The 15,554-nt window shown below is 33.3% G+C and overlaps 1 protein-coding gene across 3 annotated transcripts in view; it reads left to right on the top strand.

Moving 5' to 3' along the window:
- Positions 1-15,554, top strand: part of mto1 (mitochondrial tRNA translation optimization 1) — a 48,217-nt gene that overhangs the window by 18,996 nt on the left and 13,667 nt on the right. For all 3 annotated transcript variants that reach the window (XM_081393481.1, XM_081393482.1, XM_081393480.1), the window contains 2 exons: positions 4,717-4,847; positions 9,602-9,806. In XM_081393481.1, coding sequence (XP_081249607.1) covers positions 4,717-4,847; positions 9,602-9,806 — 336 coding nt within the window. The remainder of the gene's footprint in view (positions 1-4,716; positions 4,848-9,601; positions 9,807-15,554) is intronic.

Genomic DNA, 15,554 nt, shown 5'->3' with positions numbered 1-15,554 from the left:
ATATATATATTAGTATTGCTTTTCGTGAGCATACTGTATGTGGGTGGTTGACATGACATGGCCTTTTTTTGGTCCAATGTGTCAATGTTAAGTAAATTGTAGAAAAATATATCAAAAACTGTGGTGATATTGTTCAGAAAGTGCTGTTTTATATGGACATACAGAGCATTCATGGATTTACTCTTCCATTTTTCAAAATTTTCAGCCAAACCAGAATAAACTCATATGGCGTGACTGTCCCAAGCACATTTCACAAATTTTGATTTTGAATAAAAACAAGAAAATTAATTCATTTTCTGTTTATTAAATCATATATTGATATCCCAGATGTCTACTTGTGAGTCTGCTTGACTAAAAGTTCAGGCATAATATTTTGAATCAGCCCTTAATTAAAACGTTTTGTCCCGGAAATGGATATCATTAGGTGTGACGCCATATTCCCTTTTTTAAAAGGGCAATTGTTTGGAGATCTTTGGGGTGTGGGGGTCCTCCTTCTTTCAGGAGGAAGAACAACACCTCAGAAGGACACTGAAAGTTACAATTAGAGTTTTCTCTCTTCATGGTTTAAAAAAAATCAAGTATATCCGGCACTCCTGCTTCAGTTCCCTTTTGCGCTGTCTTTTGGCGTGACTCATTTTACACAAAAATGCCCAAATGAAATTACTTTACAGTCAAAATTACCTTCAAAACTATATTGTCATATTGTAGTTAGCATGGTTTTAGCATGTTAGCTTAAAAGCACATTGCTTAATGTCATGCTAAGTACATGAAACCTCATATGGTGTGACACAAAATCATAAGGTGTGACAGGGTTTTCTTGTCACACCACATGATTTTGTCACACTATATGATATGAATTGCATTTAAATACGTAAATAATGTTCTTAGATACATTTTTTATAACTAATAGTTAAGTTTATTGAATATTTTGACCTTTTAACACATTTTGATTCTATATTATGTACACATTTAATATCTATACACCAACTCAATTTGGTGAATCCCTACTATCCCATTTTCAAGCTGGATCCATGTTTAACTACAGCATTTTGTCACTCAAATGTTTCCCTTTATTTATTTATTTGTTTTTTCAGTTTGAGGTAGATTTCAGTGGATGGCGAGATAATGCGAATAAAGAAAGAACAACGAAATGATACATCAGCTTGCTGTTCGGTCATTGTTTTACTCATCCTCATTTTGAAATGAATTTATGCATTAAATAAAAAAAATGTTCAATGATTTACTATAAAAATTATTATAATTCATGTAGTTAATATTCAGCAGATTAAAATAAAAAGTGCAACATCAAATGAATACAGTAAGTGGATTAATGCATGTGTTATAAACATATGATTCTTTGCTACTTTGAGCAGAACTCACTGTTTTAAACAATTTTGTGATTTTTGCTGTAACTGAAACAATGATTCACTTGTCAAACTAAGTTGGGTTGTTTGTTAAATGCAGCTAATACAGATTTTTGCATACAGATTGTTGTGTGGTGTGACATCATATGGCGTGACACCATGTCATTTGGTGTGACATTCAGAATTTTGAAAGATATTAAGGCTTTTTGGTTATTAATCATAAAATCATCAATGTGACAGATGGGGAATAGTGCCAGCAAAGGTTACAAGCATTTTGGTACTTTTATAGCAAGGTATTCCCAAATTAATTTGAAGTAAATTGAAAGATTACAAGTAAACGTCTGTCTATGAGTGATGATAAAGTAAAATAATACAAAATGTAACATATTTGCACATAAGAATTGCTATACTTTTATATAGTAATGATAAAGAATCAGGATAAATTGACTTACATTATCACATTATACCCCTTTTTAATTTAATACACAATAACATTCATGTCACACCATATGACATTTTTAGTCACTAAGACAGTAAACTAGTGAATAAATGTAAATTTTAGGACAAAATCTACAAGACCACATATATATTTGGAAATATAAGAGTTGGTAGAATATAACCCAATGAGTTCCATGACTTACATTTGAGATTTTTAAAAAAAACTTTTTTTTAGCCAAATATGTCAACCACCCATGTATGCAGGCAAAGTAGTAATTACTATTTATTACATGGCTTTGTTGAATTCCAATGTAGAATGCGGTCTGTTATTTCTTGATAACAGACCGCTGCGAAGTATAACCAGAGCCCGTCAACGGAGAGCCTGCCCACTCCCTATTAAACTCTATTGTACCGAATTTTGGTTGTAGTTCCACCAGAGATCCACTGGGGGCGATCGCTCATGAGTGCAAAATGAATGGGAGTCAATGGGGCTAGACAGCTAAATGTGTCTCTTTCACCCGATTGCCGTTGATAAATCTCAAATCTGATTGTAGATTTTGCAAGTTCAACATGGGTTTTAGGTCGAAAGTTGAATTAACGAGAACTTAAGTCCTTTCGATTTCTTACAGGTTGAGTTGTTGTTGCCCATAACACGCTAGCATTCTGCTAATGAACGCTGATTGGTCAGTGAAGGACTGATTACGACCAGAGATACCGCTTGATGGCATCGTGTCATCCGCAGCCATAGACATAATATACATAATATACATAGACGCCCTATTGGCCGCTGGATCGTACGTCAACGGCGCCGCCATACTGCGGAGGGCAACTTTCCCATACCTCTCATAACGAGAATTGAGAAAAATGCCTATTTCTTGTGCTGCTTGGGGCTTTACAAATCGCCACACACTTGAAAACAGGTCTCAGGGAATTACCTTTCTCAAGCAAAACTGAAAATTTGTTTCTGGTTGCATTTCATTTAGCCTACTATTTTTATTTTCAGAGGAGAAAGGCCACGAAATTTAAAAATAGCCTACTACTGTTATTGTGTCACGAAATGTAGTTTTAAGAGTTTTTCAGTCGACAATGTAGTTGTTTAAAGCTCAAATCTGTGGTTTATTTATAAAGATAGCGCCTTTTTAAAAAAGTTATCTGACGGTTTCGGAGTTGTGAGATCCAGCGATCCCCGCGGGCGCTCAGCGCTCATGTACCCCGCCGAGAACAGCCTTGCCTCGGCTATAGTGCATGTCGTACACCGCTTCTGAGTTCTGACGTTCGTCGCTGTCAGTCTAGTGAGAATAATTCGTCTTGTGTTTATCTAACGGGCGATCTTTGGTTTCATTAATCTATAATTTGTTCCTTGGCAGATTGTTTTGGCTGAGGGCAAAGTGAAGTTTCATAACTTAATATATTTAGGCTATTATAACAGTGTAGCCTGCTGTATGTTTGACTGGATCGTTTACTTTATTTCTTGATTTGTATAGCTTCTTATACCTTTTAAAAACTGAAATTTAACAAAAAGAGACAGGGTTGCGTCATTTTATTTTATATAGCCTATGTAATAATATTTTAAAATGTATAAATTTACATTATTTATTATTGTTATTATAATAATATACCACTTACAATTATCAATCTATTATAGTTATGCTGTCAAATTATTATAAAATTATACTATTTTATTTACTGTATACTGTTTGTTTATTTTATTGACTAAACTATTTACTATTAGCCTACCTCTCACTTTATCTTATATTTACTATTTGCATTGCACTGTAGTTGTACCATATCATATTACCATAAAAGATCCATCAGTTATCTTTGTTATTGCTAAAATCGGGTCAATGACAGAATATGCTTTTCCCACAATAAGAAAACTTTATTTAATTTAATGTGAAAATTAAATTATATCTCAGTATGGGGTGTTCACAATTCTTATCCAAGAATGAAAAGCTAAATACATGACAAGCCAGAGCTTTGGCCATTCCTTATTAATATATATATATATATATATATATATATATATATATATATATATATATATATATATATATATATATATATATATATATATATATATATAAGTCTAACTATCGAGAGTTTAACTAACTACAGATGGAACTTTTTTGTACACCACATACAAACCACCGAAATCGGTTGATAAATGTAATTTTTTTTTTTTGGTTTTTACAGAAAAAACGCAGCTCAGCAGTTTACTTGCATTTGATTACAGCGCAGTCTTGCCCTCCACAAAATGGCGGACGCGTTGACGTATCGCAGCAACGTTCCAAAGCGGCCAATAGGGCGTCTATGTATATTATGTCTATGTCCGCAGCGGGACCACAAACAAACAAAACAAAAACTCTTCTAGCACGTGTATTTACCTGTGTCAGCTGTGTTGTCGATGCCTCGAGTGAAAAGAAAGTGCACAGCGCGAAAGCACCAAAGTGACTGAAGGATTGCCGTGAAGCAGTATCTCTGGTCGTACATGTCTATGATGTCATTGACACTTTAAAAGACTTTTTAAAGCAAATAAGTGACTCTAAAAAATCTAACACCCAGCAATGTGTAATTTATTTGCATCTCCTTTCGAATACAACATTCAAATTACTAGACAAAAAATTATATCCTGAGAAAAGTGGATTTTTATTAATTCGTTAATTAATTCAGGTTATTAATTTGGAACATTTTAGAGACGCAGACCTTGGATCATGTTACGTTGGACTGTCACGTTGCCAGACTTTTGAATATCTCCACTTGGCCGCTTTGCAGATTATCCTGTCAAAGAACTGCCCACTAGACAGTAAACAATGGGGCAGTTAGGGGCGGGTAAATATTAAATGGGTAATGCTCAGTGTTGATCTGCAATGGACTATACAGAAAACTCATAAGTTGTCTTAATGTTTTGCTCCAGGTTATGGAGTGCAGTATGACTTTGTCTGTCCAACACAACTCTTCCCGTGGCTGCAGGTAAAGAGCACTCAGGGTCTCTTCCTGGCTGGGCAGATAAATGGAACCACAGGCTATGAGGAGGCAGCTGCACAGGTAGGGATATTCTGATAACCGCAATATTGTAATACTGACAAGCCAGTTACTGACAAGCTAACTACAGAGGAATGCAAGCAACTGCCGCAATCGCGAATCCTCGATGTTCACATTTTTTAAAAATTCATAAGGCTATTCCCTTCATGTTTTACATTTCATGCATTCATATTTAATGTTAAATAAGTTAATGATAACAAGAGTGAAGAATGAATTTTTTTTCCTGCCAAATGGCTATTTTTTACTAAAGACTCTGTGTTCCATTGTGATTTATACAGATTTGCACTAAACAAACCAAAACAGATAGCGAGTGAGAGAGACAGAGATGAACTGAGCGCGTGCGATTACCTGCGTCTGTCCTACTCAGGGTCAAGTCTTATATCCATTTCCCATGAATGGAGTCAGGGCTGGTAAATGCATTGAATCTCGATGAAGTAAAGCATCAGCTTCAGCGTTACCCAGGCGACACATTGCTGGTCGATTGAGCCATCTAAAGTGGCGCTCAAAATGAAACCTTGTTGAATCAGTGTTTATGATCGTATTAGTTGAATGAACCATTTAATGACTCACTAAAATACAGTCCCTTGCCCCCACCTAGTGACGTAATAATGTAACCTGCATTGACTGACGGGACAGCCTGTCTAGAACGCTTAGAGACAATTACTGGTAAAATATCAGCAGTCTTAGAAAACCTCTTGTTCAGTCAGATTCGAAAATCAGAACTAACTGTTAGACATGTAACAATAGCCCAACAAGCTTATTGTCAGGTTTATGTTCTGTTATGTGAACCCTTATTTTAACATTCTATTCGGTTTCCTTTTCCCCTGCTCTGTTTAGTTTAATTTCATCGGTTACTGATTCAATCCTTGATTGTTTTTATAATTACTTATTTGTTGTTCTTTGTCAGTTCTCATTGATGAATTGTGTGATTTGCGTTATTCTCCAGTGTGTTCATTGATGACATGAATCTCTCTGTTGTACAGGTCTATGTGTAGAATCAAGTAATCCACTGATAAGTTGACTTACTGAAGAGTTTAAACACTGACATTTTCAGAACAACAGCTTTTAATGTTGAACAACTTCTAGCTCAAACAGTGGGTAGTTAAAGGCAGACAATCAGTTTGACTGATCAATGACAGGTGGGAAATGTTTTGAGAAGCCCATTTGTGTTTTTGTTGTTGTTGTTGTTGTTGTTGTTTGTTTTTGCTGTTGCTAGTTACTAAGTGACTTCACCTTTAAGTATTTCTTCTTGTGCTTCTAAACTACCACATAAAAGCTTGGAAATGCTAAGACATTTTTATGTTTTTGAAAGAAATTCAGCATTGATGGAATTGCCATTGTAATTAAATAGCATCAATGTTAACATTCTATTTCCTTTTTGACTGACAAATCAATGTTTTGATTTGACCTCTCTGACATAAGCAGCTCTTGCAGATAAATGAAACAAACTTGTAAAAAGTTAGCTGCCTTTATAAACTGCTTCGTAGAAAGATTGTAATTAAATGTATAGGATAACTTTTTTATATAATTTATGACAAAAGAACTGACAGATAAGAAAAAACAACATTATTCGTGGAGTGACTACCTCAGCTTGACACCGTCAACATTCCATGTCTCATTAGTCTTGCGTGTACCAGGCATGAGAAAAGAAAGACGCTGTCCGTTTGTTAAGTCTGATGTCACGCATTACAATTTTCAGGTCCAAACGGTCCATACACCAAATGGTGCTTACACTTACAGTGTGTTGTAATCGCCTAATCGGTGATGGGTAGATTACTTTTAAATTGTAGTCTGTTACTGATTACTTTTGTTACATGACGAAAATTGTAGTTGTGTATATGTGATTACACATTTTGTACTCTACTTTTTCTAATCTAAATGTTTGATTATTTTAAGATTGCTTCTATAAAAAACAAAGAGAAAGTATATTTCATTATTTATTAACATCATAAAATGCAATAAACATATTATGTCAGGGTTCCCCAAACTGCAGCTCGTGAAAGAACTGCTGGGGGTTAGAGCTAAGAATTAATGTCAAAAATAATGTCAAAATGTCCATCTTGGCAAGTATCCTCATAACAGTCGGTTATGTCTTAAGTGAACATAAACAGTTAGGATGTGTCTTAATATATTGGATCCGTTCATTAGGTCTTAGGCTACAGTACAACAGGTACATCAGGCTGCTGTCATTTTGTGTCTTTAATGTTAATCAAACAACAAAAGACAAAGGGAAAATCACCCACTGCTCTTGAGATGGCATTGGTGAAGGGTTTAATATAAAAATACAATATAAAGCACATAACTTTACAATAATAATGAATGTAAACAACTATTAACAACTGTAAAATGTGGCTTCTGCTTGTTTTGCCTTGTTTTGGGCACGGGAAGGGGCGTCTTTACTGCTTGATAAATATAAGCAGCACGGCATATAATGGTTTATGTGCTCGTCAGACCCGAAATAGATAAATATTAACTATGCTCTTTAAAACAAAGAATAGAGCAATATAGAAGAATGGTTAGTATGCTCAAACAGTGGGAAACTATATTCATGCAGTGTGCGTATGTCAAAAAATCTATTCTAATTTTAAGCTTGTGACAACGTGCATCCCGATCACTTTATTTAACGTTCATGTAAACACTACGTTCGGATTCATCAATCGGAATTAATTTATTCCGATTGAAACAAAAGGTGCCCATATAAACGTAGCTACTATGTGATTTCTAGGCTCCACTACAACTCAGTCTTTTTCTGAACTAATACATCTCAGATTTAGGTGGAGACATGAATTAGGTGAGAACATTGGTGGGCTTGTAGTCTGTCTAGTAAGTTGAAACATCAAGGTTGAGTTGCAGCTTAGTTCTGTTTAATCTGTTTGCACAATGATCTTCCTAGTTGTTAAAATCTATGTTGTGGTCCCAGCTGGTCCTAGCATAATGCTTTGCTGTAGCTGGCCAGTATGATCTCTAAGGCTTGTCTAGTCGTTGGGTTCTTAACTGACAGTACAGGACTGTGTTTTGGTTGTTTCTGGGTGCAATTCCCCATCTAAAGAGATGGGCCTTCAAAATAGATTTAAACTGAGAGAAAACATAAGAGTCTGTCTGCCTCTTGAACAATACTAGGTAGACTGTTCCAAAGTTTAAGATTTGCCACCCGCATTTTGTAAGTATTATCATCTGGCCAATGAGAACTGACACAATGATGTTTCTTAATAATATATCCCCCAACGGTAGCATATTTAAAGTCAAAAGCAATGGTCCTAGTGCCTTGCAGCACTCCATACTAATGCCATTCCACTAATGCCAACATCATTTTCGAGTCTATCCAAAAGAATGTGGTCAAAGTAATTTGTAACACTGATGAGTAAAGTTAATATTATGATATGGTCTGAAATATGATACCTGACTGAAATACTTCACAGATACCATTTCTCTTCAAAAGGAACATAGTGTTGTTGGGAATTTGCAACTTTTTCCAGAAATTTTGACCAGTCTATATTGTTAACTAATTCCCCAGGATCAAGTAGTGGTGTGGTTTAATAAAAGCCACCTGAATGTTTTGGAGATATGTCCTAATAATAATCACCAGGGATTGACATTAACAATTTTGATATTGATACCATAGGGGAATACTAGGCTACCATATAGTTATTTTTAATATTATCTCATAATTTTGGCAGGTATATTAGGCTGCTGTCACTTTAAGACCTGACACACAAATCCATTTTACTGTTGCACATGCATTTTCATTCTCAGTTTACATTCATTTAAAACATAACTGACTGTGTTTATGTGAATACTCGCCAATACTGGCATTACAAAACTTACATTATTTAGTGTATTTGACTGCTTAAGTGGAATAAGCGGCAAGAAAACCTAAATTTAGCAGGCTGAGAGGTGGCTTTATGTGCGCATACTTTGGGTGTGAGCACAAAATCTGTGGGAATGAGTTAAATTATGTGCAATATGTGCAATCCCACGCAGAAATTCAAGCCCTGTAACACCACCAACATTGATCCGGAGCAAATGAAATGAGTGAGTAAGGGGAGGTGGGTTTGTTTGTCAACTTGCTGTCGGAGAGATGGGAGAGCAAGAAAGTGCAGCTGGTGTTGTTTATCTATTATGTGGAAAATGAGTATTGGAAGCGTTTCAGATATTTCAGAATCAGCATGCATCGAAAAATCTATATTTTTGACAAAACTATATTGCACTTATTTCCGATGCCTTTTTAAAAGAGTACAATTTTACAAGTTTAGTCAAACTTCCTCTCCTATATCAGAGAATGAATGGAGCTGTTTCTCTGGGATTCTATAGTGTACTGTATATTGCGATACTATAGCAGATGGTTGCTAGCTTTAAATATTGAATTGATGTGGGAACAGTTTGATCACAAGGTCTGTAACAGTTGTCCTACAAACCGATAACACCTATGGGAAGAAAGCATGATGTGAAAATCAAGCTGAGTATCTTAAACAAAGAAAAAGTAACATTACAACATTACAAATGTTTTCACAAACATTTTTGATCACTTAATGCATCCTAAATTAATGCAAATTTATTAAGTATAATTTTTAAAATATCTAACATAAAATGTTTCCACACATTTGAATGGTAGTGTTATTTTCTAGTTTTTGTGTGTGTGTGGATAAGTTTAAAAAGTGTACAGCACATTGGTCAACTAACTGTTGTTTTTAATTTTGCTTTATAAATAAATTGCCTTGCCTTCTGTCTTATGTTTGCTTATTCTGTTCTCTGTTAAGGGTTTGTGGGCTGGGGTCAATGCAGGTCGGACATCTCTCTCTAAGCCCCCGGTGTCCCTCTCACGCACTCAGAGCTACATCGGAGTTCTAATTGATGATCTGATTGGTCGTGGAGTGACAGAGCCATACCGTATGTTCACAAGCAGGGCTGAGTTCAGAACCGCCCTCAGACCAGACAATGCTGACCTACGACTCACTCTCAGAGGTACCGTAAGATTTGAAAGGTACAAGGGAATATTTTTACACAAAGCTGTGACTTTACATATTTTACAGTAAAAAGCTGAACAAAAAGGAAAAAGGTATGGTTTTTTTTTTTTTTTTGGTTTAAAAAAATATTGTATTTTAGGTTACTGATGAATAGAACGTTCAAAGTAACAGCATTTATTTGAAAAACAAATCTTTTGTAACATTGACTGTCAGAGAGAGGCTATAGGGCAACATATGTCACATTGAGTGATTTATGGCCCTTAAGCCCCGCCCCCTTTTGACCGTGAGAACATTCCCACGCTTGCCCCGCCCCTTTCTACCCCCCTCCCTCCCACCTCCGGACAGGTCACGTGACCGTGAGAATTTTCCCACGCTTGCTCCTCCCTTATGGGCGTGAACAGAACCAAACACATTAGTTGGACATTAAAACGTTAAAACATTAATGAAGAAGTTTAAATGTGTTTTCTTAAAGCTATCAAAATGTATTAGTATTAAGACATTAAACAAATATGTAAACATATCAAGCACATAAACACATACGTACATTTAAAAACTGACTTACGTTTTTACAATTCAGTTTGTTGAAAGAGAACCAAAACTCTTATTATCTCCAAAGGCTTAGAGCTTTTAACTCCAAAAATGACAAAATCCGAAAAAGCGAATAGTTCTATTTTCTAACATACATTTAAAGAAAAAGCTGTACTTTCACAATTACATTGTGTTTAAAGGTGTATAAAACATTGTTTAAAGTTGAAATTATATTTTCTTAAAGATATCAAAATGTGTTAGTATTAAACATCTAAAACAACATTTTATGTTAAAACATAAATGTTAAAACATTGAAAAAGCAATATTCTACTCCGGACCGTGGGAATTTCCCATGGTCCCTTCCCTACAAACATCCCCACCCCTCCCCACTTCTGGTCAGGTCATGTGACCATGGGAAAATTCTCCCCACGATCCACATTAAAACATCTAAAACAACATGTATTAAAATTATATCAAGCAAATAGTTCTATTTTCTAATACATTTGAAGAAAAGTTGTACATTCACAATTACAAGAAAAAAGCTGTACTTTCACAATTACATTGTGTTTAAAGACATTGAAAATCAATATTCAGTCATTTACAGGAGAGTATAACAAGTTAAGAGTTTTTTTCATTACAAAAAGATACTTTTTTAAAAATGTAGATCCATAATCATTTAACTTTCACACATTATTTATAAAATGTTACATTTTACATAAAATATCTTTAAAAGTGTGTATTTTCTTAAAGATATAAAAAATGCGTTAGCATTAAAACATCTAAAACAACGTTTTATGTTAAAACATAAATGTTAAAACATTGAAAATCAATGTTCAGTCATTTACATAAGAGTATAACGAGTTAAGAGAGTTTTTCATTACAAAAAGATAATTTTTAAAAATGTTGAACCATAATCATTTAACTTTCACACATTATTTATAAAACGTTACATTTTACATAAAGTATCTTTAAAAGTGTATATTTTCTTAAAGATATAAAAAATGCGTTAGCATTAAAACATCTAAAACAACATTTTATGTTAAAACATAAATGTTCAGTCATTTACAGGTGTGTATAACAAGTTAAGAGTTTTTCATTACAAAAAGATATTTTTTTAAAAATGTAGATCCATAATCATTTAACTTTCACACATTATTTATAAAACGTTACATTTTACATAAAGTATCTTTAAAAGTGTGTATTTTCTTAAAGATATAAAAAATGCTTTAGCATTAAAACATCTAAAACAACATTTTATGTTAAAACATAAATGTTAAAACATTGAAAATCAATGTTCAGTCATTTACAGAAAAGTATAACGAGTTAAGAGAGTTTTTCATTACAAAAAGATAATTTTTTAAAAATGTTGATCCATAATCATTTAACTTTCACACATTATTTATAAAACGTTACATTTTACATAAAGTATCTTTAAAAGTGTATATTTTCTTAAAGATATAAAAAATGCGTTAGCATTAAAACATCTAAAACAACATTTTATGTTAAAACATAAATGTTCAGTCATTTACAGAAAAGTATAACGAGTTAATAGAGTTTTTCATTACAAAAAGATAATTTTTTAAAAATGTAGATCCATAATCATTTAACTTTCACACATTATTTATAAAATGTTCTTAAACAACATTTTATGTTAAAACATAAATGTTCAGTCATTTACAGAAAAGTATAACGAGTTAAGAGTTTTTCATTACAAAAAGATATTTTTTTTTAAAATGTTGATCCATAATCATTTAACTTTCACACATTATTTATAAAACGTTACATTTTACATAAAGTATCTTTAAAAGTGTATATTTTCTTAAAGATATAAAAAATGCGTTAGCATTAAAACATCTAAAACAACATTTTATGTTAAAACATAAATGTTCAGTCATTTAAAGAAAAGTATAACGAGTTAAGAGAGTTTTTCATTACAAAAAGATAATTTTTAAAAAATGTAGATCCATAATCATTTAACTTTCACAAATTATTTATAAAATGTTACATTTTACATAAAATATCTTTAAAATTGTGTATTTTCTTAAAGATATAAAAAATGCGTTAGCATTAAAACATCTAAAACAACATTTTATGTTAAAACATAAATGTTAAAACATTGAAAATCAATGTTCAGTCACCCCTCCTACATCAAGATCCCTCCCAAGCCAACTATGTATTGGTACCAGATCAGTGAGTTGTTTTTAATTAAAGAAGAGTTTTATTTTCCACAATCATTTAAAAACTTTTTTTTTAAAAAAACAATGTATGTATAAAGTTAAAATACAACGGTTTAGTATTCGTACGTTTACAACGTTATCTGAAAAAGCTAGAATTAATAACTAGATTTTAGTTAAAATTAATAGTTTAAATTATTAGTTAAGTTAGAGTTAATTCATGCTTTAGTTAAGTTATATTCACTAATTTACTGATTTATTCACTACAACCCAATGGAGAAATCTGATTATTGTTTGAGAATGTGTATTTGGAGTAAAAATAACGATTCTGTTCAAAACGATGTGCTTTTAACTTTAAAACTGTGAAACGTAAGCGCTAGACAAACATTTTCCACACACATGTAACACTTTCACATACAACTTTAATAATAAAATAACTTTAACTTTAATAAAATGATACAGACCTTTAAATACAAAGGTGTATAGGGTAGTATTTAAAACGTTAGGCCTATCAGAAAAATGTAAACAAGAATGTCTTCTTACGTATACAGATTTTAAAACCCTGTTAAAAACAAAAAAGTCAACGTTAAATCATTTAAAACAAGTTATAGAATGTCTTTCACAAACAACTTTTAAAGATACCAGAAAAATGGTAAATTATGTTTCAAACGTGAACAACATATCAGGCATATCAAACAACAACAGTTAAAAATAATACATTAAGTGAATAGTTTTTAAGCAAAACTTTTAAACATTACAATTCACTAAAAACTTTTGTTTAGTTTTTAGCTAAAATATATATCTTTCACTGTCTCGCAAAGCATCCTTGCGCTCCGAAAGCACAACACGAATGAGAAATAGACTGGTCTGTGAAGTGTGTCTCCGCCCACCTAACACTCATTCCAAAATGGAGTGTTCACAATCTACAATATACAGTTAGATATTCTCCTACCTCGTATGTGTGTAAATAGTTGCGCTTATGGACTAACTTTAAAAAATAATCTTTATACAGGAATCACGTGTGTCCAAAACATTAGTGTAAGATTCAAAAGACCAAATCACTAGAAAAGACGGGTGAAAAGCATAGTTTACGATAAATACACAAAGCATACAAATGATGACCCTGTTTCACATTTTGTATTCTGAATGTACAGAACTTAAGCAATATAATCTTGTATTGCTTAATATTAATTGTAACTGTTATATAGTTACGGTTAGGATTTGACTTATGGTTAGTTACTTGTAACATAATTTACTGTTATTACTATTAAGTAAATGTAGTAACGTATAAATATGTCACCTTAAAATAAACCGTTACCACCAATTCTTAAAAGAACCAACTTTTCTTTTTGTTATAACTGACAAAGCGGAGGATGACAAATATATTCCACCACAAAGTTTATTCACAATAATCCAACAGATGGGGTGGCAAGCGGCGGCAATTAGGAACACGTAAAACTCAACAAGCTCCTAGAAGTGAAAATAACTGAACACATGGTGACGAGCGTAAATAACATTTTAATAATACTTTTCCACTAAAAGAGTACGGTCTTTAGAATGTGTGTTTGGATTTGTTATATTTAAAATGTATGTACATCGTCACGAGTAGTCTAATATTACTAATGTTTACACACAACAAATGTAGTAGAAATACAGTTACACATACACGTAACATGTACAGAAATCATATGGAAATAACATCAATCAAATGAGTTTGTTTTAAAAATAACAACAATCAAATTAAAAAAAAAAAAACAGCAACGAAATTTACCTTCTCAAAAGGATCATGTAATTCTCTCAATATTCTCCGAACAACGTTTAGATTTTCAGAAATGAATGACAATGCAATTGTTAACATTTGTTGATCGCTTCTCACCTGTTCAACCTCCTGATGTACAGTTAATAATTCATTCCGTAATTGTCTGTTTTCGTCCAATATTTGTTCATGGCAGACCCCAAAAAATTCAACACAGCTCCTTAACTCATTCGTGTGTTGATTTTGCTGATCTAACATTCTATGAAGAATCGTTACGATGTCTCTTTGCGACTCTGATGTAATCTCCTCCATCTGCTGGTAGGTTAATGGTTGTGTTACGTTACCTAAAATACCCAAAACATTTCTATTGATACTACGTAATGTATCATAACTCAGTCTGTGAAGATCTCGTTCGCCGAATAACGGGGGGCCGTTCCGTACAGAGTTATCCTCATCGGAGTTTGACGATTCCGACACAGAGTCGTTGACTTGACATAACACTGCTGATTGGGAATCCAAGAATATTTCCAATTCTCTTTCGATGTAATTTTGTTCTAGGATCAAACATAAAAATAATTAATTATATGAAATGTTTAATAGATAAAATACAATAAAAATGTATAGTGACTTACCGCTATCTTCCGGAGAGTTTACACAAGGACTGGAACACAGGCAATGTGAATCCAGACTTGGTCTTTTGTAAGCACTTTCGATCACCCCATGGTAATCAGGCGCGGATGTACACTGTACAGGAATGTTTTGTTCTGGAAAATAACATTTATTATTTTAAAAATTCAAAGAATAAAAATATTATGATAAGACAAAAATAAATAGTCTAAATATAGCACACCATCGTCAGGATAGTGTAATTGGCTACCATTAATCGCATCATATTCTCCGTAAACATCTCGTAGTCGTTTCACACCTCTTCCAGATACACGGAAATTCAGGCGCTCGGTAGAAGTTATAGGCCCGTAGCTGCACGTTGGTTCCTGATCGGATTCGTATACGTTATCCGTGCTGCATTCAGGCGTCGGAGAATGATCTGATTGTTCGCAGACATACTGTTCGGGGGACGAGCACGGCGTGATGTCTTCGTATCCATTGCCCACTACTAACACATCGGGCCCTTCAATCGATGGCCGTGATAACTCCGTAGCACTGATAGTGCTGTGAGCCACTGTGTCCTCTGAGATATCTGTTGAATTATTGTAAAGAGTATACGTTTTTTCCTTTTTTAAAAAGTTAAGAAAAATGATATAACTAAAAAATAAACACTCACCTTGAA

Source organism: Scardinius erythrophthalmus (genome assembly GCF_964197995.2).
Source record: "Scardinius erythrophthalmus genome assembly, chromosome: 18".
Lineage (NCBI taxonomy): Eukaryota > Metazoa > Chordata > Actinopteri > Cypriniformes > Leuciscidae > Scardinius > Scardinius erythrophthalmus.
This window is presented reverse-complemented; position numbering and strand designations above follow the sequence as displayed.